A 26,361-nucleotide genomic window follows, 5' to 3' on the forward strand; every position below is an offset into this window, starting at 1 on the left:
TTCAGGGCCGGCATCTGCAGAGCTATGCCGAGGGAAATCATCACCCTACAGTTGGGCCAGTGCGGCAATCAGAGTGAGCGAACCTCCAGACCCTACATTAGCCTAGGAGTCATTGGGGTCCCGCGGTGGGACTCCCCCGTCCATCGGCCCTCCCCAGTTCGTAGTTCTCCAAAGGGCGGGACCTCCCTGGCCGGTGGCCCATCCCCCTCTCCGTCGCTGGTATACATCTCTCTGCCTCTTTTCTCAAACACGGGCAAGTTCTGAGGCTTGACTTCTTAGCTGGGACATAGGCCCCTAGCTCCAGGCTCAAATAGCTTCTTCTCGGCCCCACCCCTAGTTGGGTTCGAGTTCTGGAAACAGCTGTGCGCAGAGCATGGTATCAGCCCCGAGGGCATCGTGGAGGAGTTCGCCACCGAAGGCACTGACCGCAAGGACGTCTTTTTCTATCAGGTGCCCCAGTGACTTGGCCAGGGCCAGCGGTGGCCCAGGAACCCTGAAAGGAGGGGCAGCGGCCTGGTCCTGGGAAACCCGCTGGGCAGAGAGGCCAGGGCTGCTGACTTGGGGGAGGGAGGGCTGGCAGGAAGGGTCCAGTAATTAGGCCGGTCCTCGCCTCCCGTTGACAGGCAGACGATGAACACTACATCCCCCGGGCGGTGCTGCTGGACCTGGAGCCCCGGGTGATCCACTCCATCCTCAACTCCCCGTATGCCAAGCTCTACAACCCGGAGAACATCTACCTGTCAGAGCACGGAGGAGGAGCTGGCAACAACTGGGCCAGCGGATTCTCGCAGGTCATTTGTCAATTCCCTGGGAATCCTGGTGGTGCAGTAATTAAGCACTAAGCTGATAACTGAGAAGTTGGTGGTTCGAGCCCCCTGCAGCTGTGTGGATAAAGTTGTGGCAGTGAACTTCTCTAAAAAAGCCAAGCTTTGGGAACTGGAGCGATTCTACTCTGTCATATAGGATCTCTATTACTCTGGAGTGGACTCAGTAATAATGGGTTTAGCAGAGCCCACAATACTTAATATGGTTCATCTGAGAAATGTTCGTGTATTTGATTAATACACCTGAGACACTCCCTAATCAGGAATGTTATTTAAAATACATGATATACACTATGTTACTTGTTCTAAAATCTGGACTACTCTGAATATCAAAACTAGAACTCAAAATCTTGGATAAGATACTATGGCTCTTTAATATTAGCTTTATCTTACAGATGAGAAAACAGGCATTGAGCAAGTAAGTACTTGCTCATAGTCATTAATTAAATGGAAACAAAGCCCTTGAAGCTATTGCCCTGATATGACCTTAAGCTAAAATTTTCTCCTGAAGTGGCCTTAAAACCAAACAGTAATTTAGCTAGTAAAGACTATTTGCCTTGAGCATTGTCTTTGAATAAGATCTATGAAAATTAAGTTGACAGTAACAACTTGGAAAGTTAGAAAATTTAGACAGTAGTGAGGTTATATAAATAGAGAAGGAACAATTAAGGAAAAGAGGGTTGCAGTGGTTTAATCCTGTATTTTCTACTGTGTTGACTCAATAACAAGATAACTTACAAAACAGAAATATAGCCAATATGTGAACGTGGGTGGTCTTGGATGAAGAATGCCTGCTTGTAACCATTCTGCTGGACAGTCTCTTTATGCAAAGAATTTTGTGAGTTATATGATGAATCAAAGGTGGTCATTCTGGAAACAGCTCCCCTTATCCCTTGGTCCTTCTTACTCTGACTGTCCTCATGTGTGTACAGGGAGAAAAGATCCATGAGGACATTTTTGACATCATAGACCGGGAAGCAGACGGCAGCGACAGTCTGGAGGTGAGTGTCCCAGACACAGTGGTGGGAGCTGACGTAGGGAAGCCTGGGAAACCTTGAGAAACCACCTTAAACAGCAAGGGCCCACTCATGTATCCTTAGATATGTAGAAGCTTTTGGTTAGAAGGTACTGGGCCTTTCTGGACAATGTCCAGAGTCTAATCCTAAACTTTATGGGGTGAGGTAAGGAGGAAGGAAGGATAGATGTCCAAGAGTTGTGCAGTGCAGTACACCCTAAGTTTGATACCTGTACGTTGATTGCCCCTTTCCCATGCAGGGTTTCGTGTTATGTCACTCCATCGCTGGGGGGACAGGCTCTGGCTTGGGCTCTTACCTCTTAGAACGACTCAATGACAGGTGAGTCTCTGAGGGGCTCCAGTGCAGCAGGACCTTCAGTCTGGTTTCCTGAATGATGGGCGGGTGCAAGAGGGGGGGTGAGGCGCTCCTGTCAGGAAAGGGCTCTTCTCCTGGTTCCTGTAGTGAGTAAAGTGAAGGCACAGTGACAAGACATGGTCACACTTAGTGGCTGGAGCCAGACCCTAGATTCTGGGTCCTCAGTGAAAAGCCAAGGATTGTGGCCAGGTTTTGAATCATCCCTCTTAAGGTGTCTCTCCCTTTCCTTCTTTGGGGTTCCAGACTCCCAAAGATTAAGTCTCCTTTTTCTACTTGTGCCATTATCCCCTCCCAGCATCCCCATTCAGATTTAGCTGCTTCCATACAGTCATTGATGAGCCAGAGCTTACCAAGGTTGACCTCCCAACTTGACCAGGTACCCCAAGAAGCTGGTGCAGACGTACTCTGTGTTTCCCAATCAGGACGAGATGAGCGACGTGGTGGTGCAGCCCTACAACTCGCTGCTCACGCTCAAGAGGCTGACACAGAACGCAGACTGTGTGGTAATCCTAGGTCCATTCTCCTTCCCACTCCCACCCCATCCCGCTCCCATCTAGTTCATCATCTTCGTGAATTTTAAAAGGTTCATTAAAAGCCAACCTGTGTAGTTTCTTTTCTTAGGAAACCTTCTGGCTCATGTAAAGTTAAGCTTCAGAGCCCAAGCTCAGCAGAATTACTTTTCCTTCCTATCATAAATCTGATACCTTTGCCCAGGTGGTGCTGGACAACACAGCCCTGAACCGGATCGCCACAGACCGCCTGCACATCCAGAACCCATCCTTCTCTCAGATCAACCAGCTGGTGAGCCCCCACCTCCTTGACCCCTCTGAGCTGGGACCCTCACTGCTGAAAGGCCCTCTGGAACGGGATGGCCCGTCCCCGCCGAGGCCCATGACATGGCACTCCTGTCCCCAGGTGTCCACCATCATGTCAGCCAGCACCACCACCCTGCGCTATCCCGGCTACATGAACAATGACCTCATTGGCCTCATCGCCTCACTCATCCCCACACCACGGCTCCACTTCCTCATGACGGGCTACACCCCCCTTACCACGGACCAGTCGGTAAGAGCAGCCCTCGGTGTCCGGGTCAGGCTGCCCTGGGCCCAGCAGGTCCTGACCTGGCCTTTCTCTTTTCCCACTGCCTTCTGCAGCTCCCAGAGGCTCTGCACTCAGGGTCTGGTCCAGAACATGTGACTTTCTTGCTACCTGGTTCTCCATCTTCCCTCTGCCTTTGGTTCCCTGCAGGGTGGGGATCAACGGGTTTACTTAAGACTTCAGAAAATGGGAAGATCATCTGGGCTGAGCTGAGGAGGGCTAAGGTTCCTGATCCTACAGCAGAGGCTCAGTGTAGGCCTGGATCTAAACACTCCCTAGTGGGACTACACCACTGGCGTCTCAGGGAATGTGTGTTAACTATTGTTCTCTCCTTCTCTGGGTTTGTCTGGACTGTAACTTAAGTACCAGCTTGGTCCTTGTTCCCCACTCTCCCCTTAGGTGGCCAGCGTGAGGAAGACCACCGTCCTGGATGTCATGAGGCGGCTACTGCAGCCCAAGAACGTGATGGTGTCCACAGGTCGGGATCGCCAGACCAACCACTGCTACATTGCCATCCTCAACATCATCCAGGGAGAGGTGGACCCCACCCAGGTAGGGGAGGCCCTTCATTCTGCCCCCTGAACCAGCAGGGCAGAGGAGAAGAGGCTATCACCAAGCTCTCCTGTGCCCACCCCAGGTCCACAAGAGCCTGCAGAGGATCCGGGAACGCAAGCTGGCCAACTTCATCCCCTGGGGCCCGGCCAGCATCCAGGTGGCCCTGTCCAGGAAGTCTCCCTACCTGCCCTCAGCTCACCGGGTCAGCGGGCTCATGATGGCCAACCACACCAGCATTTCGTCGGTGAGTCTCACAGTTTGTACCTTCCTAGCCCTCTAGTCAGTTCCTTAGTTGAGCTTTATCTGCCCCGTTCCTGCTGCTGGCTTCTGGCTACAGTGATAGTCTAGCCACCGCTCACTGGCCCTCTGGTCTGTGTTATTGATGAAGTTCTTATGACCCCTGCTTTCTGCACGCCCCAAGCTCTTTGAGCGGACCTGTCGTCAGTATGACAAGCTGCGGAAGCGTGAGGCCTTCCTGGAGCAGTTCCGCAAGGAGGACATCTTCAAGGAGAACTTTGATGAGCTGGACACATCCAGGGAGGTCGTGCAGGAGCTCATTGATGAGTACCACGCGGCCACACGGCCAGACTATATCTCCTGGGGCACCCAGGAGCAGTGAGTCCCCCGGACAGGGACCCTCTTCTGCCTTACAGGTTGGCCTGCCCTGGCCCCACCTGACTGACTGGACCCTCAGAGCACAGATCAGGGATCTCACACATATACACTCATTCTGTTGGCCTGGAGACACATTTCCTTTTCCTTTTGGATACAATTTAATAAAGCATAGCTATAAATCGAGTCACTGGAGGTTTTACTGGAGGCTTTGAGGACTGAGGAAGCATGATGCCTGCCCACTTCTAGCATCTTCAGCTCTGCACCAGCGCCTCCCCTCACTTCTTCTCTGCCTGGTGTGTGAGTCTGACCCACCTAAGAATTCCCTAAACACATGACAGGTAGGCCGCTGTCTAATACACAGAGTCCTGCCCAAACTCCTGTATCGCTCCAGCACCAGGTGAGCATTCCACCAGTTTCATGTTCCCACACTGTATTACCCTTTTGATCTTCAGCAGGCCTGAGGCTACCACTCCTTTCTACCGCTTGGCTCTGGGTAAGCATGTTCATTTTCTTGCAATCAGGGCAGTGCCAGAAAGTCACTGTACCTAAGAAAATCGAGTCAGGAGACCACATCAAAAGCCTGGCCTGTAAGCAGGGCCTAGCTGGGGCCCACAGCTAATTGATCTTAATTCCCTTCACAGCAGATATCTTGGTATTTAAGGGACTAGAGCCCTTCCACTTCGGTGAATCTTTGCAGAGAAGTAATAAATTCATGAAAGCTTTTGGTGGCTCAGTGGTTAAGTATTTAGCTGCTAACCAAAAGGTTAATGGTTCAGACCTATATGAGCCACTCCAGAGGGAGAGAAGAGCCTTGGCAATCTGAGGAGCAGGTCTGCGCTGCCCAGTAGGGTCATTATGAGTTGGAATTGACAGCAGTGGAGTTTTTTGGTTTAGCAGGAGGTGTTCACTGCTGTCAGCTCAGTTCTGACTCGTAGCAGAGCCTCTAGAAAGTTTCCGAGGCTTCATGGAAGGAGCCCACCCATCTTTCTCCTGAGAACAGCTAGTGGTTTGATACTGCCAGAGAAGCATCGCCCGGCCCTGGGTTAACAGCATACCACTACGGACTACACTAGAGCTCCCTTTAGTAAGTACGCAGAGACCCAAGTCTTCATAATATTGGCAAAGCTGGTCGCCCTTCAACTGTGGCAGGATGTAAGGGCTCTCTCTGTTAGGCTCTTCTGTCCTCCAGAAGTGAGGGTTACAGGTGGTGTTTGCCGGTGAACTGGAACCACTCCTATCTGACCTGCCAGAGGGCTTTCCAAGGCTGTACACTGCATTGGAGATTGCCTGTCTTTCCCTTGAGGATCAGTGAATAGATTACAGTAGGGACAGCTAATACCTGAGAAGTACTTCCCCTTCATGACTTCGTTTAACCCTCATGAGAGCACTGTAGAGTGGAGGTGTGTACCATCGAGTCGGAGCTGACGCATAGCTGACCCTTTCAGAGGCAGTTAATTGGATGGGAGGAAGTTGCCTAGCCTCCTGCAGAGCATCTGGGGGATTTGAACCTCATGCCTTTGCATTAGCAGCACTATTCCTTACCACTAAGCCACTTGGGCTCCCTAGTAGTAAAATGACCTCATTTTCTAAAATGAAAACAAGAGTGACTATTTTAATAAGTCATTTCCTCAGTAAATGTCAGAGCTTGCTCAAGCTTGGATTGACTGGAAGTTCCTAACCACTGCACTACCCTTCCTTCTGTGAAACTTTATGAGGCCCGTGTGGGATCATCCCGATCCTGGGAGCCATGGCTGTCAGAAGATGTGGGGACCTTGAACCCCTGTGCAGACAGAGCAGGGTCAGCATGGGAGGGGGCTGACCAGCCTCTGCTGGTCTCGGGAACACGAGAGCTTCCCCATCTTCTGGGTTAGGGTCAGCTTGTGCTGCCTTCTGCCTGTGTGGGATTACAGTAGGCAAGGTAAGCACAGGCTTATTTGTGCTAAACTAGTTAACACTTCCAGGTATGGCTGGCACTGGTCTTACCAGTGTGATAGCACCGTTCTACAGAAATAGAACCTCTTAGACTCTTTGACTGTGACAGAGTACGTAAGCAAAGTGAGGACAGCTTTTTTTATCCTGAGTAATCTTGTGACATTTTGCCTGTGAAATTGTTCACTATTGATTAGTAACAGCCAGTAAGCTCAAGCCGACCCGGCTTAGTGAGTCGTCATCACTGCGCCTTTCTTATCATCTGAAGGCCCAGTGGTATCACTTGGGGCTGTTGAACTTGGACCTCTGCGTGATGATGTAACAACCCAGTCAAATTCTGCCTCTCCTTACCAAAGCTGGAGGGGACACGCGCCAGGATCTGGTGCCCCAGGGAGCCCGGGGTCTGCTTAAGACCTGTCTGGCTGCTTTTAGAAGCACACTTGCTCACTTTTGAACCTCCCCCTCCTTTATTAAAGCAGTAATGGGATTTACTGCCTCCGAAAACCCACTGAAGGGTCAGCTTTGGGTCGGTTCTGACTCAACAACACAACAACAGATGGGTACAGTACTTCACAAGTTAGACCTGCAGGAGCAGAGGGGATCCTTACAGGACTGATGAGCAGAGAGCAGGCAGGTAGGAGCCGAATGGGGTTTTTGTTTTTCTAATTATTTTTTTGTGTCTGTACTGTCAAATCAGATCTGACTGGCACAGGAGATAGCCCCTCTTCCAGCAGAGCATCTGGTGGATTCAAATCGCTTGCCTCTGAGATTGCAGTGCAGCTTCTTGCCACTAGGCCACCTGAGCTCCCTAGGGAGGAGCTGTCTGCAGGGTAGCAGAGAGGCACGAACCTGTCACTCTCAAAGGTAATGCAGCCAGCTTGTCCCTGTCATCGTCAGGGTTTATATGGGGCTAACACGGGAGAGCCAGCCTACCCAGGGGTAGGTAACCAGCCACGTGCTCCCAGAACAAAACAGGGTGTACCAGGCCTCTTCTTAGCTCCACCTCCAACTACTAGAGCCTCCCCCTTTATTGTCCCAATACCCACCCCTTGCACAAATGGCTGGTGCTGAGTTGGGGAGCATAAGGCGCCAGCTATGGCCATTGTGAGTGGCTCACTGCCTTCGAGGCAATGGGGATGAAAGTTATATCAGGATAGTCCTACAGCCCCAGAGGAGAACACCTCCAACCTAAAGGGTGAATGTGCTGGTAGGTGAGCCTTTCTGGGACCCATAGCAATGCCCCTTTTGTCTGCCTGCACCAGGCATTATAAATGCAGATGAACACCTTCTGAAGCTGCTTCAGAGCTGAGCTCCTCCCCTAAGGCTATTTCCAGATCACCCAGCACCCTACACCGGGGCAGCCCCTCCCTGTTCTTGGCCTGCAGCAAACTAAACTGTGTCAACTGGAGGGCAGCGAGGAGGCCAGGTGGGAAGGGAGTGAGGCCTTGGGGAGTCAGCAGCAGGTGGTGCTGGTGGTAAAAAGTCTCTGTGGTCTGAGAGGCCGCAAGCCACAGAGTAACTGTACCCAGTGAGAGACTTGGGCTGCTGAGGGAAACGTGGGAAAGCAGACTGCTCCAGCCAGGAACGGCTGCCTCTTTTTAACTAAACGAATAAGGAAAAAGAAACTTAAAAAGCCATTTGAAGACAACTGCATTCCCAGAGTAAGCATGGCAAGTGATGTGACTTGAGGGTCCCTCAAATGTGCAGGGCCAGAGTCTAAAAGTCTAAAGCAGGAGGCACAGACCCGAAAATAACATTTGGTGTAAACAAATGAACCTGAAACTTAGGTATTGTAACTTAGCAAAGTGGACTGAGATGAGCTGGAAGTGAAAGGAGATAAGACAGACGGTGGGTCATGTGAGTGATGCTGAACAATCTACAGAGCTCATCCCCGGCCTCCGCCAGTCAGGGCATCCTGGATCTACCAACCACTCCAAGAGAGATTACGTTAGAAGCTCCTGGATAGTGTGGGAAGAAGATACAGAAGAAAACTCAAAACCATTTAAAAAAATCCAAAGCCATTTTACTGGCTAGAGACTAAAGGAGCCTCAGAGAGAATGGCCGTTAGTCACCTTCAGACCTGAACTGAACTCACCTCCATGACTCAATTTCCAGCCCAAACAATTAGGTTTATCAGGTGAACAACACTAGCATGGTATGGACTCCAAACAGTAACTACTTGGGATCAAAAGGTCAGCATATGCCCAAGGCCAAGTTCAGAAGGCAAGAAAGGTCAAGAAGGAAGAATAGAGGAAAAATACAGGGAGGATATGGGCTGAGTGATGTTTCTTTGTGGGAACTCCAGTCAAGGTCTTGAAACAAAATGTGTATGAATGGTTAAATGGAAAACGGACCTTCAATGTAAACTTCCCACTCAGTGGAGAGTAAGTTTCAAATCAATCCAACAAAGGCATGAAATAACCTGGCAATTTCTCAAGGAGTTCCCAAAGTAGTTCACCAGGCCTTTTGCCTGTTGTTAGTGTTGTCTGTTGTCTAGTCGAACACGACACATAGCAACCCTATGAACAAAAGACCTGAAGCCTTTCTATAACTATCGTCATTTATCAAAGTTCATAGAGTTTCCAGAGGCATATGGTTTAGGAGGTGGATTTTGCCTAGTACATTTTAATCTGGAAGCACGACTAAAACCAAATCCATAAAATAGCTGCCACCAGCCTCCAAGGACAGATGAGTGATAGCTGAGCTAGGTTTATGGACTCAAAGAAGGACGCCCCCGCCCCCGCAGAGGAGAGGGTTGCTATGGGCATATTAATAAAGGGAATTAGGAAGAGCACTGTCAGTTCCATAAAGAGAGGAGAGAAAAAGAACAAAAAGCTCTAAGGGCTTTTTGACAGGGGGCTAACATACCACCTTGTGTCCATAAGAAAAATGTTGAATTTTGTTCAATAGACTCCATATAAGAAAAATTATACATATTACAGATATTTCCTTCAAAAGGAATCCTCAATGTTCTAAGTTGTAAGAAGCAAAGACAGAAGCCTGCTTTTCTAGAAAATTAATATATCTACAGGATCCTGTTCACACTTTCCTAGCAATTAACCTCCAACTCACAACTGTTGAGTTGATTCCGACTCATGGTAACCTTCCATTTGGATTTCAAGGCTGTATATCTTCACAGGAGGAGGCTTTGAATCCTCCTTCCTCAGAGAAGCTGGTGGATTTGAACCACCAACCTCTCAGTCAGCAGCTGAACTTGTAATTCATGATGCTACTCGGGTTCCTTGGCAACTACCTCACTATCTCATCATTAAAGGAGGGTTTGTTTTTCTGTCTTCTCTCTGGTCACATGTTTCTTGTGGGCTGGGACAGTGTCTTTTATCTCTAATAACAAGCGTAGGTCCTGGCACACTGTAGCTAATTGACCAAAATTTGTTCAGTAAATGGGGGGGTGGGGGCGGGAATTGTCCAGGCCATAGCTTACACTCTGCCTTTTCTGTAACAAAAAAAAAAACATTAAAAAACTTGTCACACAACCAAATAACTGCATATCCCAGGACGAATTCATGTGTTCACCATATTGGCCTAAAGATCAGAAATATTCTAACTTTAATTCAAGACATCTTTTACGGAGAGAAGAGCGAGAGTTTAATTTCTGCAATTAGATGACTTTTTTTTTAAATTCCTCTATCCTTGACATAAGTAAAGTGATCTTAAAACTCTCAGGACTGAAGAGCTATGATATCATGAACCTAAAAGTTTGATGTAGCTGGATTTTTGCTATTTGATAGTTTGGAAATTTTCCCAATGGACACACTATATGCTATTAACAAATGAATATAAAGCCCGCTAGTAACTACAAATATTTTACTCCCTACAAATAATTGTCAGGAATTATGAACTGGCTCTCTGGATAGTTCTATCAAAATGAAATAGCAGAAGGTAGGGCAGTTCAGGCCCCAACCTGCAGGCACTTGGAAAAAGTGGGCAGTCAGGTCGCCCACAGGGTAAAATGAAAGTTCCCAACTGGACACTTTTCTAAAATAACTTTGAAGGCAAAAGTCCCCTGCAGGAGATGGCCAGAAGAGGGGGCAAGAAATGAGAAAATAATGACATCAAATGCTCCAAATCTTGCCAAACAACTTGAAAACAATCCACTTTCTTTTCCTAACATCCAGTTTTTCTGAGGATTCTCATTCCTTATATGGCCCATTCTGCCCAGGACAAGCAAGAGCAGTTCTCTAAACCTCTTTACACCTAGATTCCAGTATTGGGAATGGTTTTATTGAGGACTTTGTGCCCAGAGTCCAAGGCAAACTGAATCACAGAGGGCACTAGCCACAGGGATGATATATAAAAAAACAATAACCGGGTGTCTTCAAGGTACATGAAAAGGAAGAAATAAGAGATGGGCAAAATGGGTTTTATGTCAAGGGGTTAAAGAAGATTTCATTACTCCTGTTTCTGAGACATAATCTCAGGTAGTTCTGCTCAAGAGTGTTCCGCACCTGGGGCCAGGGGACAGCCTTAAACCAAAGTGTAGTGTGGTCTATGGATTCTTTGTGACTTGATCCCACACAGGACCAAAGGATCAAGATTAGTCTCTGAACTATACATGAGCATACTCTGTCCATTCCAGTGTGCATTTATATTCCAGGACCTCCCACAGTGACTATTCTATTCCCACCTGCTGTGTTCCTGTGCCCATCACTCATCTGTCAGTCTGTTGTGGTGGTGGCTTCTGTGTTGCTATGATGCTGGAAGCCACACCACTGGTATTTCACATACCAGCAGGGTCACTCAGGGTGGATAGATTTCAGCACAGTATCCAGGTTAAGAAATATTGGGGAAAAGGACCTGGCAATCTTCCTCTGAAAATTAGCCAATGAAAATAGCAGGATCACAAGAGACTATCATCCCACATAGGCCTGGAAGATGAGCCCCTGATTTTGGAACTCCAAATACACAGTGGTCACAACAATGAACTTGACTGAGCATACCAATGGTTGTGAAGAGGGCGCAGGACCAGGTAATGTTTCATCTCTTAGACATGATTGTTGTCAGAGCCAACTCAACTTTTTCCTTTACATGTTGTTGTTATGTGCCGTTGAGTTGCTTGCAACTCATAGTGACCCTATGTACAACAGCCCTAAACCCTGCTCTATCCTGTGCCAATCTCACTGCCTCTGACACACCCATCCCAATTACCCCAGTCACTGAATCAATCCACCTCATATAGGGCCCTCCCCTTCTGCACCGTCCCTCCACCCTCTCAAATATGACGTCCCTCTCCAAGGACCTCTCCCTCCTTACAACATGTCCAAAGTATGTCAGATGAAGCCTCAGAATCCTTACCTCCAAGGAGCAGCCTGGTTTAACCCTCTCCGGGATGAATCTGTTTGTTTCCTTGGCAGTGCAGCGTATATTCAATACTCTTCTCCAGCACCACAGCTCAAGGGCATCAATTCTCTTCCTATCCTCCTTAGTCATTGTCCAACTCTCTGATGCATAACAAGTGATTGCAAAAACCATAGCCTGTATCAGATGCACCTTAATCTCCAGAGTGGCACCATTGCTCTTCAGTACCCTGGAGATGTCCCTAACAGCAGACTTTCCCATCGCAATACATTTTTTTTATCTCCTGGCTACTGGTGCCAAGAGTGTTGACCGTGGAGTCAAGCAGACTAAAGCTGTGAACAATCTCAATCTCTTCACCATCCGTCCTGATGCTGCCAGTTGGTCCAGTTGTGAGAATCTCTGTCTTCTTGTGATAGGTACAGGAGGAGATCCTCCTTCTCCAGCAGAGGAGCTGGTGGATTTGAACAGCATGCCTCTGGGATTGCAGTGCAGCTTCTTGCCACTAGGCCACCAGAGTTCCCTGTCTTCTTAACATTGAGCTTCAAGCCATACTGAAGGCTGCAGTCCTTGACCCTCTGCAGCAAGCATTTCAGGTCCTCCTCAGTCTCAGCAAGCAGGGTTGTGTCATCTGCATACTAGTTATTTCTCTGGATGGCAATTGTCCCTTCACTTAGCAAGTTTCTGACCACCACCTCTAACCTACGCCTGTGCATACACCATCAGGTAACTGCTGTTATCAGATGACGTGGCAGTGGTTAATCTCATATCCTATGACCTTGATGCTTTCCATCAGCCCTGAGCTGTCAAACTTACCATTAAAATACTGCCATGCCCCATTCATTAATATCCTGGCCATGTGAATACGAGGTCCTTATAAAGACATGGGTGCCTTGTGCTTTTCCCTACACTAGTAGTTCCTTACCTTTGCAGATTCATAGATTTCTTTTTAGACTCTGATAAGTGCTTTCTTTCTCCAGGAAACACACACACACACACACACACTTTCTAAACAATTTCAAGTAACTCTTCATTCAAAGCCCATCTCTGAGATTTCCAACAAATGCTAACAATTCCTGGTGGTTAAAAAAAAATACACCCCCACACACATTGCTGTTTTTAGGGTCAGCTGAGTCAAGTATGATCCATAGTGCCCCTATGAACAGCCAACTTGAACCCTGCCCTCTCCTGTCTCCTCATCATCTCTGATACACTAAAGCCATTGATGAAATCATTGTTTCAATCCATCTCATTGGGAGTCTTCCGCTCCATGATAGGTAGAGAAGAGATTCAGGTGTTAACAATTTCAGCTTTTTCAGCTCCACAATCAACACTCTTGGCACCAGCAGTCAGGAAATCAAAAGAGGAATTGCACTGGGGAAGTCTGCTGTCAGGGACCTCTCCAAAGTCCTAAAAAGTACTGTCAGTCTAGGGACTAAGGTCTGCCTGATCTAGGCCATAGTTTTTACAATTACTTGATATGTATCAGAGAGCTGGACAATGACTAAAGATGACAGAAGAAAAATCACTGCCTTTGAGTTATGGTGCTGGAGAAGAGTATTAAACATGACATGGATCATCAAGAGAACAAACATGTCTTGGAGAGGGTGAAACCAAGTTTCTCCTTGGAGGCAAGAATTTTGAAGCTCCATCTTAAATACTTTGGGCAAGTGGTCAGGAAGGCCCAGTCCCTCGAGAAGGATATGCTTTGAAGGATGGAGGGACAGCACTGGATAGAAAGACTCCAGATGAGATGGATTGAAACAACAACCGTTGTAATGGGGGTAGGTGTGTTGGAGTCAGTGAAACTGTCTCAGGACAGGACAGAGTGCAGAGCTACCATACATAGGGTTGCTGTGAGCTGCAAGAGACTCAATGGCACATAACAACAATAAATACACACACTGAACCAGTCCTGAGAGAGAGAAATGCTGGGTAAGGCAGAGGGTCAGCAAAGGAGAGGAAGGCCCTCAGTGAGAGATGGAGAGATGTATGATTATCACAGATGGCCTTGAGCATGCTAGAGATGCTGATGATAGCGCGCCACAGAGTTAGGTTCAGATCGTTGTTCATAGGGTCGCTAGGAGTTGCATGACTACAACTTGACAGCACTTAAGAACTAAAAACAGCAGAGGAACAGAAGTCTCAGCATAAAAGTTTGACATCCATTAAAGTCTGCAGTGAAATCTGCAACAAAAGTTGGCAACCTCTCTCTGGTGACCGGCCAGGCCAGTTAGCCTCCAGGTGATGCTGCTCAAACTGGTCCACCACTCATGCAAACTAAACCCAAACCAACTGCTGAGTAGTTGACTTTGACTGTGAACTTGTATGTAGGACAGGGTAAACTGTCCCCACAGGGTTACAGAGACTATAAATCTTAATAGAAGCAGACTGCCAGCCAAATCATTCTCCCATAGAATGGCTAGTAGATTCAAACCACTGACCTTTTGGTTAGCACCCAAGCACCTAACTGCTGAGCCAACAATAGCTCATGCAATAGATGTTCAAAGGCCAAAGAAAGCAGCAGTTCCTCTCTGAGGTGGGACACAGGCATTGTCCTTTACCAGTCCCTTTGCGCATACCCACACACCTCTCCACCTCAGGATCGAGGCCAGACTGTCACACTTCTCTATAAGGACACACACACACACACAGCTGTCACTGAGCATCACAGGATCTCCCTGGAACAGATCTTCTGGAGAAGACCTTGAGAGGACTCTGCAGAGTTCAGGGAGACTACTGCCCAGCTGCTGGCCAGATTACATTTCCTGGGTCACTCTGACCTCTTCTAAAGCCAAGCCACCATTAAGCTGGTATTCCCTCATGCTGACATCCTGTTCTAACTCCTCTGCCTCAATAAGACACAAAAGCCTTGATCTTGATGCAAACTTAAATAAATACTCAGCACACAGAGTCACCATGAGCCTTCTTCAATCTATGCAAAAATGATGTATTTCTGCCAACGACTAATCATGAACTCAACCGCAGGTCTGTGGACCTGAGTGGGCAAAGATCCTCCTGTCCCTCCACGGAAAAGCAGTGTCTCCCATTCTAACCTTCCCCAACCAAGGTAAAGCCAAGCATGGAAGTTTCTTTCTCCCAGGTGCCCATCTCTCCTAAAGGTAGAACACCCACAAGAAAAACAGAACTCTTAAGATACTAAAAGACTAAAACTCTTAACTCTGCGTCAACTTGATTTTGCAGGCTCTCACATGAATTTTTAATTCTGTGAATAACCTGTCATCAGAGTTTTAGTCCAAGCTGGTTTCTTCAACCATTTCCCTTGCTTCTGGACTCTTACCAGGTGATTTCAAGCAATACAATGTAACTTAAATGTTTTCACAGCCTACTTCTCAAAATGTCACTAACTCAGTTTGTGATCTGGGACATGTTGCTTCCTGTCCTTGGGCTTCCATGTCATCATTCATTCACTCAACAAATAGTTATTGAGAAGCTAGAATGTTCCAGGCATTGTGCTGAAGGTATAAAGATGACCCAGATAGAGCCCGGCTGAAGAATCTGTCACTCCATTGTGTATGCATTAATGTAAATAACTTACCTCTTTATCTGTGTGATTACAGCAGTCATGGGGTTTGGCAAGGTCCGAGAGGAAAACCGGGAGGAGAGCACTTAGCTCTGATTAGGGGCACAAGGATCTGTAAAATGAGGGGTTGTTAAATAAGAGTCTATTATTCTAAGATCGTGACGCATTCCAAAAGGGCACAGAGGCCACTGGGATGTTCTGCTTCGGGGAGATGGACAGGGGCGGTACTGGTGCAGATAAGAGCCAACTGATCATAAGCAGCTTAACCATTTGGCAGGCACCAAGACATTTACTTCAAATTGAACAGGAGCCAGGTTCTCTTTATTAGACTTCCACAGTCCAATTCTGATGGTTGCCCAGGAGCATAAATGTTGGTGAGCACCACTGGGTCATTTTTTTATTCATATTGTTGTTAGGCAACATGGAGTCAACTACAACACATGGTGAACCTATGAACAATAGATCGAAACCTGGCCCTATCCTGAGCCATCTTCACAATCTCCTACACATTCAAGCCCACTGGCACCGTATCAACCCATTTCATTGCAAGTTTTCTTATTTTTCATTACTCCCTACTCTTCCAGGCATTATGTCTCTTTCTAAGAACTGGGGCCTCCTGAAAACATGCCCAAAGTATGTGAGATGAAATTTTTACTTTCTTTGCCTCCAAGGAACACTCTGGTTACTCCTCGTCCAAGATAGATTTGTTTGTTCAGAAGAACAAACAGCCCGTATGTATTCAATAATCTTGACCAACATCAACTTCTCACAGGGACCTCATTTGACAGAGTAGAACTGTCCCATTTGGTTCCCTAGGCCATAATCTTTATAAGATTAGAGAGAGCTCTGGTGGTCTGGTAGCAAGTAGCTGTGCTGCAATCTCAAAGGCCGGTGGTTCAAGGTCATCAGCTGCTCCACGGGAGAAAGATGGGCAATCTCCTCCTGTCTGATTAACTGCCTCTGAAAACCTGCTGAAGAGTCAGCAGTGGGTCAGTTCTGATTCTGCGGTACACAACAACAACAACAAACAATCTTTACAAAAGATCCATAGGGTTTTATCCCAGGGAGTTGGCAGTGAATTCAAGTCACTTGGTCACTGCACAGTCAGAACGCCTCAGAGTACAAATAACATTTGGCAAAATCTTTTTTACCCCTCAGAAACCATTTATATTTGTGCTACACATCCATTTCATCATGAAATGAAACAAATAGGTCATTTGGGGGGGAAAAAACCCACAACATATTAAAGTTGTGGATGCACACAAAAAGAATCCATCAAAAAGAAAGTTTTCTTTCAAACAAAACTAGAAAACTTATTGATCTGTTATGCACCCCAAGATGCTACTGAATGAAAGTTTTCTAACTGTAGCTTGTAATCAATGCAGACACCAGTTAATACTACTCAAGTCTTCAAATACGAAAAAGAACAGTTATTAATTCCCTTCCAAAATGCTCTCTTCTTTTTGTGTACAATAACTATAACACTGTAATGTTTAAAACAGGTAGAGATTATTATTTTACATAGAATAAAGTGTGTCCTCCACAGTAAAGTGTTTTTGGGTGTTTTTCCCCCATCTTCTCAAGGTAGTATAAAGAATCTGATACTCATATTTCCAGACTGGTTGGTAAGTCAGCTACATGCTTAGACTTTGTCCTGTCTTACCATTTAACTGTGGGGAAAATGCTAGTTTCCTCCTCCCATTTTCACTTCTTCATCAAATATATATGCAAATGTAGTACATGATTAAAAGTTTTTTATCAACAAGACATCTCTACATTAACAAAGCAAAGACTATTACAGGCCGTCAAGTCAATTTCAACTCATAGTGATCCTTCAGGTCAGAGAAGAACTGTCTCCATACAGTTTCTAAAGCTATAGAAGTGGTCCTTGGTGATGTGCTGGTTAAAGCATTCAGCCTCTAATCAAAAGGTCAGCAGTTCAAACCCACTAGCTACTCCATAGCAGAAAGATATGACAGTCTGCTTCTGTAAAGATTTACAATCTTGTAAACTGTACTGGATAGTTCTGCTCTGTCCTAATTGGGTTGCTCTGAGCCAGAACTGACTTAACCACATTGGGTTTTGGTTTGGGAGCATCTTTATGGGACCAGATGGCCAAGTTTTTCTTTCATGGAGCTACTGGTGGGTTAAACCCTTTTTAGTTGGTAGCTGTGTGCTTTAATAATTTCTCTGCCAGGTTTCTTCTAGTAAAAACTATCAGTATAAAATACATTTTCCTATATCCCTAAAGGAGCTCAGGTGGTCTAGTGGTAAGGAGCTGCAATGCCATCCCAAAGGCACACAGTTCAAATCCACCAGCTGCTTCGTGGGAGAAAGATGAGCAATGTTATCTTTGTGATTTACTCTGTGTGATTTACTACTGCCTCTGAAAACCTGCTACAGGGTCAGCTATGAGTCTGTTCTGACTCAGTGGCACATGACAATAACAATACCCTTAAAGAGATCTAGTGGTAAAGAGCTACACTGTCAACCCAAAGGCACACAGTTCTAATCCATCATTTTCTCCACAGAAGAAAGATACCGTCTTCTCCTGTGTGATGTACAGCCTCTGAAACCCACTGGAGCATCAGCTATGAGTCAGTTACTCAAAGGTACGTAACGACAACATACCCTCAATTAAAAGGCCAAAGCGGAGGAACCATGTTTCACAGATATTAACTCAGATTCCAGCACATAAGAACAGATTGAGAATGATTTTACTTTATCGTATGATTAATAGAAAAATCCCTTAAGCTATGTATCATTCCTGATCCATGGAAGAACTACGGTGGAGGGAAGTCAACATAATCTTTTTCCTGGGGTTCCTTGCTTTATCATTTCCTTCTTTGAGCACAAGGCGATGTAAGCAAGGAGCATTATTTCAGCTTATTTGTGTTGGTCCATCCAGAAAACAGTTACTGACTTGCTTTCATCATTGATTTGCACACTGGATTGAGGTAAGCAAAGGAAAGGTCTTTGAAATGCTCATTCCAAGGTCCTTAGAATAACCACAGACCTGCCTGACAGCCCACTCAATGGGCAGTCTGAGCCTTGCTTAGGATGGGGGGGGAATCTAACAACTGGAGGGTGGAGGAACCAGAGGGGCAAGCAGGCCACACTTAAGGAAACAAAAATTGCAAACAAGCCAAAAAATTCTATTGGTGAAAATGTTTGTAAAAAATCCCCTTAGTAAAAAAACAGTTTAAAAAAACAAAAGTGGTGGGGGAAGAGATGACTGGAGATAGCAAAATCACAGAGTTCAAGACCAACACACAAAAATTAGTTGTGCTCTTGTATACTATTAATGAATAATCTGAAAAGGAAATGAACACCGTTAACATTTACAATAGCACCTAAAAGAACCTAGGAATAGATTTAACCAACACAGTAATCTTTATATGGAGTAGATCACCAGTAGTCTTTTGACTTATACAGTGAAAAAAATAGAAAACATTGCTGAAACAAAGATGGTCTAATAAATGGGGAAACATTCTGTTCACATAGGAGACAATATTAAGTCTTAGAATATTTAATTTTGTTAAGATGTCACAAGAGAAGAGGAAGTTTTGAGGAAAAAAAAGGAGGAAGCCTTTGAGTTGTAGTGCTGGAGAAAGGCACTACGTATCACATGGGATCTCAAAAGAATGAATAAGAGGAGCTCTGGTGGCCTAGTGGCAAGAAGTTGCACTGCAATCCCAGGGATGTGCGGTTTGAATCCACCAGATGCTCTGCCAGAGAAGGAGGGGTCATCTCCTCCTGTACCAGTCAGATCCAATTTGATGGTACACACACAGAAAATAATAAAATAAAAATTTTTTTAAAAGTGTGCAGCAACATAAAAAAATAAGTCTTGGGGAGAAGGTAGCTCCTTAGAGGGTAAGAGGGTGACACTTCATCTCACACACTTTGAGTATGTGGTTATTGTTGTTGTTAGGTCCTGTCGAGTCCAGGCTGACTCATAGCAACCCCATGAACAACAGATCTGAACCCTGTCCTGTCTTGTGCCGTCCTCACAATGTCTGACACACTCAAGTCCATTACCACTGTGTCAATCCACCTGATGGATGGTCTTCCCTTCCTTCAACATCCCCCCCACCTTTCTCAGCACAAAGTCCCACTCCTGGCCACTTGCCCAATCTATGTGAAATGAAGCTTTATCATCTTTCCCTCCAAAAAGCACTCAGCCTGCATCTTCTCTAAGTCATATCTGCTTGTTCTTTTTTGCAGTCCATGGGATGTTCAGCACTCTTTTCCAATACCATAGTTCAAAGACATCAATTCTTCTTCTGTCATCCTTATTCACTGTCTGGCTCTCAGATGCATAGAAAGCGATTGAAAAGACCATGGGTATGCTGTTAGAAGGGTCCAATCTTTGGATAAAGATACCATGTTTGGAGAAGTGGAGAGTCATCAAATAACAGAAGACCCTTAATGAGACAGACTGACACAGTGGTTCTAACAATGAGTTCTAGATGATGAGGATGACACTGGATAGGGCAGGGTTCAGATCTTGATGTTCATAGGGTCATATGAGTTGTACTTGATGGCATCTAATAACAACAACCACCCAAAGAGATCTACATATTCAATAAGGTTTTTTATATAAAATCCAGCAGCTATTGTTTGTTTGGTTGTTTTGTTTTTTTTTTATCCCCTCCCTGAAAAGCCAAAACTCATACAGAATAGCAAAGGGTCCTGAATAATCAAAACAAATTTGAAAATTGAAAATGAAGGACAACACTGGAGGACTCACATTTCCTAACTCTAAAACTTACCACAAAGCTATAGTAATCAAAACTCTTTGGTATTGGCATAAGGATAAACACACAGGTCAACAGAATAAAACTGAGGTCAGAAATACACATCTATCCGGGTGCCCCCTCCAAAAAAAAAAAAAGAAAAAAAAAAGAAATACACATCTACAGCCAAGTGATTGTGAAACCTATACTTGGACCAAGAGGCAGTTATCAGAACAGAGCAAGGAAACACTGCATGGTTCAAAGTTGGGAAGGGCGTATGCCAGGGATGTGTCCTGTCTCCATACCTTTTCAACCTGTATGCAGAACAGATTATCCAGGAGGCTGGGCTCTATGAGGAGAAATGCGGCATCAGGATTGGTGGAAGATCTATTAACAACCTGCGTTATATAGATGACACAACCCTGCTTGCTGAAACTGAGGAGGACCTGAGGCGCTTGCTGCTGAGGGTCAGGGACTGCATGCAGCCTTCAGTATGGATTGAGGCTCAATGTCAAGAAGACAAAGATTCTCACCACTGGACCAACTGGCAACATCAGGATGGATGGTGAGGAGATTGAGATAGTTAACAGCTTTAGTTTGCTTGGCTCCACAGTCAATACTCTCGGCACCAATAGGAAGAAATTAAAAGACGTATTGTGATGGGAAAGTCTGCTGTTTGGGACCTCTCCAAAGTACTTAAGACCAATGGTGTCTCTCTGGAGACTAAGGTGCATCTGATAACAGGCCATGGTCTTTGCAATCACTTGTTATGCATCATAGAGTTGGACAGTGACTAGGGAGGATAGAAGGAGAATTGATGTCTTTGAGCTGTGGTGCTGGAAAAGAGTACTGAATGTATCGTGGACTGCTAGGAAAACAAAAAGATTCATTCTGGAGAGTGTTAAACCGGGCTGCTCCTTAGAGACAAGGATTCTGAGGCTTCGTCTGACATACTTTGGACATGTTGTAAGGAGAGACCGGTCCTTGGAGAAGGGCATCATGCTTGGGAGGGTGGAGGGACAGCGCAGGAGGGGAAGGCCCTCTATGAGGTGGATTGATTCAGTGACTGGGGTAATCGGGATGGGTCTATCAGAGACAGTGCGATTGGCACAGGACAGAGCAGAGTTTAGGGCTATTGTACATAGGGTCACTATGAGTCGCAAGCAACTCGATGGCACATAACAACAACAACAATTAAGTCTATTCAATGAGTAAAGAACAATTTCTTCAACAAATAGTCCTGGGACAATCAGATCTCCACATACAAAAAATAAAGTTGGGTTTCTATTTCTTCTACACAAAAATTAATTAAGAATGGAGCAACAACCTGAATGGAGCATAAGACCTGAAACTGTGACACAGGGGTAAATTGTCAAGATTTTATATGTGGCCATCATTTCTTAGACATGATAATAAAAACTAGAGCCAAAATTGAAAAACAGACAAGTCAGACTTTACCAAAATGTAAAACTTTTTTTTTCTTTTTCTTTTTTTTATGGGTAACACAATAGTCTACATTTCTTTCCATTACATATGGGGTCACTATGTTTCTCAAATCTGAATAAAATATAGGTAACAATCTGAAGTCAATTGTGACAATAAAATACTTTCCTTTTTCCAAGTTTGACAGTAATAAATATTTACATTTTAAAAAATTATTTTTGTTTATTTTTTGTTTTTTAAAAAGACACAACATGTTCAAAGGTCGGTACACAGAATATAGGGGGCTGGGGGAACATCAATCATTCAAGAGATCAAATGGTAGTATAAAACAATGTTCTTAGGGAGCTCTGGTGGCCTAATGGTAAGAAGCTGCACTGCAATCTCAGAAGTACGTGGTTCAAATCTACCAGATGCTCTGCTGGAGAAGGCGGGGCAATCTCCTCCTGTACCAGTCAGATCCAATTTGATGGGACACACACACAAAAGAGTAAAAATTTTTTTAAAAAGTCTTTAAAAAAAACCAAACAACCAATCTACAATGCTCTTATATATCAACCCAGTTCAAGAATGCTATTAAGAGTGTCTAACATGTTTACTTCAAAGGTGATATTCAGATGTTGCTTAAAACACTATGCCTACCATCAACAAACGAATGGATAGAGAAGCTGTGGTATATCCACACAGTGGAATACTATGCCACATTGAAAAACAAAGAACTCATGCAATATTATTAAAAATGGGTGACCATGGAGGACATTCTGCTGAAGGAAATATCTCAGTCACAAAGGGACAAATACTGCACGGTGCCACTGTTGTGGAATGGGACTGACATCAGGGTTGGGGTAAGACTGAGAAAAAACTGGATAAATTATGTACACTGTATTGAAACAGATAAGGAAAAGAACAGATCAGAGGCGATATAGGATTGAGTTTTATGGTTAGCACAGGAGTCCAGAGTTAAGGCTGCATAGAGAAGTGTACTCAGTGTGGGGGGAGGGGGGAATTGGTATACCAATGAAGGAATTTTTTCTTTTCTTTTCAAAGAGGAGCGAACTGGTGGGGAGGGGTGGGCAGGGAGAAAAGTACAGCAATGAATGAATGGAAATTCAAAATCTCTGTAAATGTTTATTAAAATTAATAAAAATAGAAAAAAAGAAAGTTGGCCATGAATAAAGAAGACTGAAAAAGAAAAAAAAAACCAACCACTATGCCTAGTCTATCAAGAATTAAGCACTGCTACCTAATTTCTGTAGGTTTGAATACCTTCTATAACCACCCCCTCTATATGGATCTCCATAACCTCTTCCACCTTAGCCGCCTCTTCCTCCATAGCCTCCTCTTCCACCACAATCTCCCCTCCTACCATTATCTCCCCTGCCTTGGAAACCCCTCCTCTGCCAGCACCACCCCCTCTTCCTCCTCCACCACCTCCCCAACCTCCTCCACGACCCCAGCCACTTCTTTCACCCCCACCACCTCCTCTCCCTCCTCCACCATCACCCCAACCACTCCTTCCACCACCTTCTTATCTCTTTTGCCATGGGGCATTTCAGAGGGAGGTGGTTCAATTTAATTAGGCCTCCCTCCCTGGTCAGGTACTCGTCCCATCAGCACCTTATTAGTGGCACATGCCATCTTCTCCCAGGTCATGCTGCCACTTGTCCTCATGATTTTGGACAGGTCTTCACAAGCAGCTAGCAAATGTGCCAATGTCATAGTTGTCTTAGGTGGCAAAGCAGAACACTTAGGCTGGTAAATTCTTGTTATGTCATCTGTTTTTACCTTTGCTGTATCAGACCAGCCAAAGGACTGCACTGTCACATCTAACTAACACTCACTAGCATTCGCCGGCGGCATTCATATTCAGAGGAAAGAGCATCATTGATTCTTTCCAGTTGTTCTGGACTTAAAGTCACTTTCAACAGTGTTTTTCCCACATGATTTTTTCTGGACTTTTGAGAGATTATCTTTCACCTTTGATTCCACTTGGCCTGGCATAAGTGTAATGTCAGAAGTTGTTGACTTGGGTACAGTAAGGGAATCACAGATAGCTTGAACTTCTTGATAAATTTCACTATTTTTATCAAATCGAGAATTTTTACATTTCTTATTTAGTAATGTCTGTAAAGCTTGAAGTTCTGTACTTAAAAATAACAGGAGTTTCAAACAGTCATCCTTCTTTTGTAAGCGGTCTTTTATATCTCCTGATATAAGTGCAAAATATGGACATGCCATTTCTTTTAAAAAACCACTTATTTCAGGCTGGAAGCTTTCCAGATCATTTCACCCAGCGGAAGTGATACTTTCTTTCAAGTTGCACAATGATTCTATTTGAGAATCTAACCAAATACAGAGCTCTGAAAATTCTGGTGAAAACAGCCCACCCTCTGCTCCCTTGATAAGGCCTTGCCTTTCCAAAAGTTGTCCCGTATACCTCAGCACCTCGAGCATGTCCAGTACGTCCCACTCCACGTCCCCCTCCATCATGGCTCTGGCCCTCTCATGGTCCCTTGGACCCAATCGATGTAAAACTTTTTATCATCAAAGAATATTATTTTAAAAAATTAAAATACAACCTATAGAGTGGGGGGGGGATATTTGGAATCATGTATCTCATCAGAGATTAATATCCAGGATGCTGCAAGACAATGGGTTTCTTGAGATAAGGCCTTTTTGGACTTGGGTTTATAGTTCTGTCAAAATCATCTCACAAATTCTGATTTAGTTATCTCGTATTGCTCTAACAGAAATACCACAAGTGAATGGCTTATATAGAAATTTACTCTCTCACTACTAGAAGTCTGAACCCAGGGCACCAGTATAAGAGGAATATTCTTTCTTTGTTAGTTCTGGGGGAAGGTCTTTGTCTCCATTCAATACAAATGCACTTAGCATTCCCTGGAGATTTCCTTGTGTCTTGCTACCATTCTTCTCATGGGTATAGAAGATTGCCAGCACAGAACTCCATATACAAGGGAAATGCTCTGCTCCTAGCTCCTCTTTCTTGGTGCTAGTTGGTCCTCTAATCTCTGCTCCCTTGTTTACTCTCTCATCTCCAAATACATTGATTCAAGATACAACCTAATTCTGTAGATTATATTCTTTCTCATTAACAGAACTGCCCTTCATCCTGACTTGTTAACATCATAATCCACTGTCCTCTCATGGCAATCCTCCATCAGGTATCAGAGCCCAAAAAATCTTAATGAGTGAAGACTACCTCATTATTCTCCCATAGAGCAACTGGTGGATTCAAACCGTTCACTTTTCAGTTAGCAATTTAACACATACCCACCATGCCACCAGGGCTTCTCACTCTTACAATATATAGGATAAGTAAGTCAGATTACAAAAAGGGAGGACAATTACATAATATGAAAATAATGATCTAGTCAAGTTGACACATAGTGAGAGGGGTCACAATGAAATCCATAACACAAGGGATTGGTTCATTTACTATGCAAATAAATTCCATAAGACTCTTGCAGAGATTTGTTGATTACTATGAAAAATTAGTAACTTCTGGTCTACTGAGGGAACTGGTTAGTTCCTGGTCTTGCTCAGATGGGTCATACCTTGAAGGTGATAAGGAGCTTGCTGTATATGCATCTTTCTTAACAGAAATTTTGTACAGACACAAGAGAAAGAAAAGGAGCTATAACACTGAAAACAGAGCAAGATGGCAAGAGACAGCAACAGGCTCATAGGAAGGACTTGACAGTAGTGGGAAGATATCCTGGTTGGAAGCTGTCCTGATTGACTATATCCTGTCTCCTCAATTACTCCTATAACTTCCTAGTTGATCTTGGTCCTGAGCTGTAAGTTGTAACTTCTTCAGTAAATCACTACCATGGTATAATCTATAGTGAGTTGTGTGTTGTAACACAATAGCTGCACGTCTTCAGCAGTTTGAATCCACCAAGGATGCTATGGGAGAAAGTTGGGAAGTCTCTCATTTTGATTTGTTGTTGTTTTGGTTTTTTTTTTATTTGTTGTTATGTGCCATCAAGTCATCTGTGACTTATAGCAACTTTCTGCACAATAGCTCTGAATACTGCCCTGCCCTGAGCAAATCTCACTGTCCCTGACACTGTGTCAATCCATCTCTTCCAGGGTCTTCTCTTGCACTTATCTTTTCCCCTCCATCCTTTCAAGCATGATGTCCTTCTCCAAAGACTAGTCCCTCCTAGCAACATGCTCCAAAAAAGTCATTTGGAGCTACAGAATCCGTGCCTCCTACGAGCAACTTGGTTTCACCTTCTCCAGGATGGTCTGCTTGTTCTCTTGGTAGTCCATAGTATGTTCAATACTCTTCCAGCACCACAACTCAAAGACATTGATTCTTTTTCTATAATCCTTATTTACTGTCCAACTCTCAGATACATAGCAAGCAATTGTAAAGACCATGGCATGGATCAGGTGCACCTTAGTCTGTAGACTTACATCATTGCTCTTTAGCACTCTGGAAAAGTCCCTGACAAGAGACTTTCCAAATGCAATTAATCTTTTGGTTTCCTGACTGCTAGTGCCAAGAGTATTGACAGTGTGTGCAACAATGAATGAATGGAAATCCAAAGTCTCTGAAAACTTTCATTAAAGTAAAAAAGAGAGAGAGAGAGTATTGATAGTGGAGCCAAGAAAGCTGAAATTGTTAACAACTTCAATCTCTTCTCCATGTATCACGGTGCTGCCAAGTGGCCCAGTGGTGAGAATCTTTGTCTTTTTGATGTTGAGCTTCAGTCCACATTGAAGACTGCAGTTCCTAACTAGACTTGACAGCAGTAAGTTTGAGGTTTTTAGGTTTAACTGTGAGAACAGTTCATAGGTCCCATGAGATATTGCAGCAAATTACAAAGCCAAGAAAAAAATACTAAAGAAACAATGACTAGTTAGGGTTGGTGATGACAGAG

At 44.8% G+C, this 26,361-nt stretch overlaps 1 protein-coding gene and 1 pseudogene across 1 annotated transcript; one reads left to right on the plus strand and one right to left on the minus strand.

The window, feature by feature from the left end:
• Positions 1 to 4,664, plus strand: LOC102876716 (tubulin gamma-1 chain-like). Its single transcript, XM_006901672.1, has 11 exons — positions 1 to 73; positions 338 to 450; positions 624 to 791; positions 1,757 to 1,825; positions 2,100 to 2,179; positions 2,592 to 2,718; positions 2,930 to 3,016; positions 3,131 to 3,280; positions 3,713 to 3,865; positions 3,951 to 4,112; positions 4,290 to 4,664. The coding sequence occupies exons 1-11, from the start codon at positions 25 to 27 to the stop codon at positions 4,485 to 4,487; spliced, it is 1,356 nt and encodes a 451-aa protein (XP_006901734.1). The 5' UTR covers positions 1 to 24; the 3' UTR covers positions 4,488 to 4,664.
• An 18,013-nt stretch (positions 4,665 to 22,677) lies between these two features.
• LOC102864451 lies at positions 22,678 to 23,955 on the minus strand (annotated as a pseudogene).
• Between the last annotated feature and the right edge of the window lie 2,406 nt (positions 23,956 to 26,361).

Source organism: Elephantulus edwardii, unplaced genomic scaffold (assembly GCF_000299155.1).
Source record: "Elephantulus edwardii isolate Elephantulus edwardi_28Jun2011 unplaced genomic scaffold, EleEdw1.0 scaffold00340, whole genome shotgun sequence".
NCBI lineage: Eukaryota > Metazoa > Chordata > Mammalia > Macroscelidea > Macroscelididae > Elephantulus > Elephantulus edwardii.

Excerpts from the sequence above, each read along its gene's own strand:
- LOC102876716 (XM_006901672.1), top strand. The coding sequence starts at position 25 with ATGCCGAGGGAAATCATCACCCTACAGTTGGGCCAGTGCGGCAATCAG. Across the intron at positions 74-337 it reads GGGCCAGTGCGGCAATCAGA|TTGGGTTCGAGTTCTGGAAA; the intron begins GTGAGCGAACCT and ends CCCCACCCCTAG. Across the intron at positions 2,180-2,591 it reads TTAGAACGACTCAATGACAG|GTACCCCAAGAAGCTGGTGC; the intron begins GTGAGTCTCTGA and ends CAACTTGACCAG.